Source organism: Daldinia loculata (genome assembly GCF_022478755.1).
Source record: "Daldinia loculata strain CBS 113971 unplaced genomic scaffold F4817scaffold_1, whole genome shotgun sequence".
NCBI lineage: Eukaryota > Fungi > Ascomycota > Sordariomycetes > Xylariales > Hypoxylaceae > Daldinia > Daldinia loculata.
In genome coordinates this window covers 1-4,468 of record NW_026054855.1, presented here as the reverse complement: position 1 = coordinate 4,468, position 4,468 = coordinate 1, and the positions used below count along the sequence as shown (strand labels likewise).

The 4,468-nt window shown below is 51.1% G+C and overlaps 1 protein-coding gene across 1 annotated transcript; it reads left to right on the top strand.

The window, feature by feature from the left end:
- Nucleotides 1–3,643: 3,643 nt before the first annotated feature.
- On the top strand, nucleotides 3,644–4,300 carry F4817DRAFT_310872 (uncharacterized protein; the record flags this gene model as incomplete). Its single annotated transcript, XM_049299918.1, has 1 exon — nucleotides 3,644–4,300. The coding sequence occupies one exon, from the start codon at nucleotides 3,644–3,646 to the stop codon at nucleotides 4,298–4,300; it is 657 nt and encodes a 218-aa protein (XP_049163733.1).
- Between the last annotated feature and the right edge of the window lie 168 nt (nucleotides 4,301–4,468).

Sequence of the window (4,468 nt, the reverse complement as noted above, 5' to 3'; positions counted from 1 at the left end):
GACAACGATCTCATCGACTATGAACCCGACGTTGATGTCACTCGAGCTCTCGGTTGAGCAGTTGACAATGAGGGTAACCAAACTAAAGGTTGAGGTACGAAATATCAAGAGGCATACAGTCAAGGAGAGGCCGAGAGTCGCGGCGTTGATACAACGATCACTTGCCATGCTGCTTACGAGTTCATAGATAACAAAGGCCCCAGTTGGTAATAAGTCCATCGCCACATAAGGAGATTAAGGCCAAGTTCGCCAATTCGAGATTAAGCCTGACATGAGTAGATAGTCAGCACCCCGGTCGATTTTGATGAGAGACTACGCCCGAGATCCGGCGTGACGTCGACGCGAGCGTAATGGAAATGACGGAGAAAGAGGTAATCACGCGCGAGTCCCGAATTCGAGACCGAGAGGAATGGGATTGGGATCGTTCATTACAGCCAGTCCGGAAAATACACCGAGCGTCAAGAGCGCCGGCGTGGTCTGCTTCTCGATCGAAAGTGACTTGGGACAATCAAAACCTGCTGCTGTTGAGTTCCAGCTCGAGTAGCTAGTTGAAACTATCACACGACCCGTCACTACCGTATCCCTCACGCCGGTCATCTAACTCCTCATGCCTACGGCTTAAGCTCGCTTTCGGACCGGCGTGATATTCCCGGTCTATATCGTCCCCTCGGTACAGACACTGATGCGAACGAGGCCGGCGGGTAGTGATACTTGAGAGCGGCAATATGCCTAGGCCGTAACACTCATTATCCCGCATGTTGCTCGTATCATTTTTATGTTGTCGTTGCTGTCTCTGATAGATAAGGGTCATCCCCTGATCGTGACCGCACCACTCAGCAACTTCGGAGTGATGCTGTTTTGCTACTCAAAATCAAACACGCTTAGCCTTTTACTGGTCATCACACCCTTGGTTCGAAAAGCGTTAATCAACTCGAACATCGACATTGCAACGGTCATCTCCCTCACCTAACTACCGAGTCCTCTCGCCATGTTCTTCATGTGAGAAGGTTCGGCCCGAGCATCCCACCGCTCTTGTCGTCTATCATACTAGGCATCCCCTCCCGGACCACTGCGTTCGTGACAGTTGTATCGTATGGGAGTAGTTCTCTGCCGTGAACCGGATGTACCCAGCCCGTCGCCCATCATCAGATTCTTAGACCCCACCTAGACTATCGCCATAAGATCCCCCATCTGGCTTATCTTCATATCGATCACTATACTGTATAGCTGGTGCCCATCACTATTGATACTTGGGGGTCATACCGATACGAACGTAGCCAACCGTGTTGATGTATCCTGCCCAAGAGAATGCTCCAGAGTCGCGAACTCTTTAGAGACCGTACCCGCATCCTCAGTATTCAAGGTCCTTATTAATCCAAACACCACATCCCGCCCAGGCATAGCCAAAGGCAGCTTCTCAGTCGACATAGGGATTATCACGAGTTAGGGGCATTATCGTTAAAGGCTGAATGTCTCCCATTGATAAAACCATCGCATCACCCTTCATCGCGCTAACCGAGAGGCCCTGTCTGAGTATCTGAATGCCTGGATTGAGACGAACATCAGTAGTCTATGCCCCAAATGGCATGCAGTTGGCCAAGGCCGAGAAGTGCTGCAAGGACTCAACCTTCGGCTCAATTATACCGACGAACCTAGATAGGACCGCATTGGTGAACACAGACGCTGGAGAGGCATGGGAGTTGAAGTCATGTAGCGGTTGAGCGTCTTGCCGTACTTCACTGGCCATCTAACGGGCCTGACGAGTTTTCCCTGCATTTTCGGTATAACGACGACCTTGTAGTTGTGCATCGTCGACATATCTATATGGCTTCAACACCACTCTCAGATGTCATCGCACATATACCTTTGCATCTAACCACCTAATCATGTCTTGACAGTCTACGAGGATACTTGAGAATCGCTACAGTATTGGCCGCCATGTCGAACGTCCTCGATGCCCCAACCATCTTGTAAACCGAGTATGCTCTCGATCTTGCCACTTGGCATCCAAACCCGCCACGGTCACAAGCAGGCATACGATTGTCAAGATTGGGTTCGGAAAACGAGCTGCTGTACTTGGCAATATAACTGTAACAGCGTGAATTACACCGACCATGCCATAATTAGTCGCAATATCGTCAAGCAGCGAATACAGATTCTCCCAATAGTTGTTGGTACGGTATGATTCAATGCTTCTATGGTGGCACGATCATCACACGCGGCATAAACGGCCAATACACTCATCATGATACTCGTCTCAACCGGCTGGAACTAATACGTGAGCCATCCATTTGAGTGTGCTAACAAATAGTCATCTACTACGCTATGCACATTAGCCTCATCGACATCGGCATACATAAGGTATCGTCTACAATTAGAACACGACTGACTACGGGCGGGAGCAACGACATGGAGTTTCTTCCCCTCGGTGATACTACATCAGTCTCGATCGTTGTATTCGACATGATGACCCAGCACCTGTTGGATTTGTACCTCTTCGTCGACGCTTTAAGTGTGAGGTATCATCGAGTTGATCAGAGAATGCGCTAAACAGCGAAGGCGTAGTCACAGTCATTGGGATAGTCGAGCTGTTACTGGTCGCCATGATTGGCATCGTATGCTAGGGAGCGAGTCCCTTTAACTAGGCTCATCCCCTTGTTTCCACTGTATGATTCTAATCGATCTTCGAGAGCTTCTTCGACCTTATGAGTATCTGGTCGTAGTTGTCCTGCACATCAGCTTTGACAATCTCGAATGGAGTTCCCAGCAGACTTTCTACAACTACGTCCTTGAGCTTACCGGCGGACGTAGACTCATCCTTAATCGAGCCACGTACCCACGAGAGTATCGAATCTACACCACCATATATGACCCCGTAGCCGTATCTCAAATGTGAATGTCATGTTCCTGATCTAGTATCTCGCCGCGTAAACCCTCGACAGACAATAGCATACCATGTTTCCCGCCCGTAGCCCTTAAACCGTGACAGTGCAAGGGCAACAGCTTAATGACCGACCATACGGATCCGAACCCGGCGGAGGTATTTACATCAGCACGGTAAACTATCCTCATAACCAACACAATTCGAACACGACATCATGGCTGTAAAGAATCAGCCGGACGTACAATCATCATGCGGGTGGATTATACCCGAGACAAACGTCGAGCAAGTTCTCTAGACTCAAAGCGCGGTTGAGACACATGCATGTCGACAAGAAGTTCTCAAGCAGTCATCTTTCCACACCACGCTCTGGCGATATTCTAGCCCTGTTCTCGGGAGCACCATAGACTTCTTAAGTGCTGTATCTGCAACTCACGGTCGTAAGCGTAGCCATTTCGGATCTTGTCCCGGAAGTCGTCTTGGCTGCGTATCCAAAGTCATCGACGATACCGTCCAGTTGGCTCTATTCCTTCTCGTCGTCTCGGTCATCCAGTATGGGCAGTAAGTACTCAGGTAGCCCATAGCACACCAACAGACGTAAACGTTGTCATCGTCATCATCATTCCACACCTCGCTCCAAAATGAGAACACATTCAACTACCGCAATACTAACTGTAAGCAATCAGTTGGACCTAACATCCTCAAATGTGCCTCCGTCGCTGTGGTACAAGTTGAGTTCCCCACAGGCGATAATGTTGCGGCATGCCATACAACATCGTTAACGTGGCCGCCGCGCCTGTGACTGATGATGACCCGAGTGCTGAACAATCGATCGCGTTAAGCCGCATAGCAAGAAAGCCACTCGTCCAACTCCGACCTGACCCGATCCTCATCGCTGTGGTAGGATTCCTGGAGTGGGTGATGAAAATACTGTGCCATGCCATGCAACATCGTCAACCTCGTCGTCGCTCCGTACGTAAGCAATCGATCACGATACCGCGCCGCGCAGCTCCAACGCAACTGCACCGTCAGACGAAGGACCGCACGCCGCTGACAACAGGGACGATCGTTGTGCACATGCGACACCGTCATCGTTGTCGTCGCGTTTGTGAGCAGTTGATCACGACGTTGTGTTGCGTGACGGGATGGCCACCCGTGCAACTCGGGTTGCGCGGGGGCAATGCCGTGCCATGTCGTGCGACATCGTCAACGTCGCCGTCGCTGTGCCGCACAACAGGATGGCCACCCGCGCAACTCGCCGAACTGCAACGTGCAACGGTGGGCGGACCGTGGGCACCGGAGGATGCGGCCGGGTGTGCAAGCCGCGAACGCCGGGGACGAGCGCTGCGGACATGCGGGAAGCGACCGCCGTGCGAAGCGAAGCGAAGCGAAGCGAAGGGGTTAAGGGTTAAGGGTTAGGGTTAGGGTTAAGTTAAGTTAGGGTTAGGGTTAAGGGTTAGGGTTAGGGTTAGGGTTAGGGTTAAGGGTTAGGGTTAGGGTTAAGGGTTAGGGTTAGGGTTAAGGGTTAGGGTTAAGGGTTAGGGTTAGGGTTAGGGTTAGGGTTAGGGTTAGGGTTAAGGGTTAGGG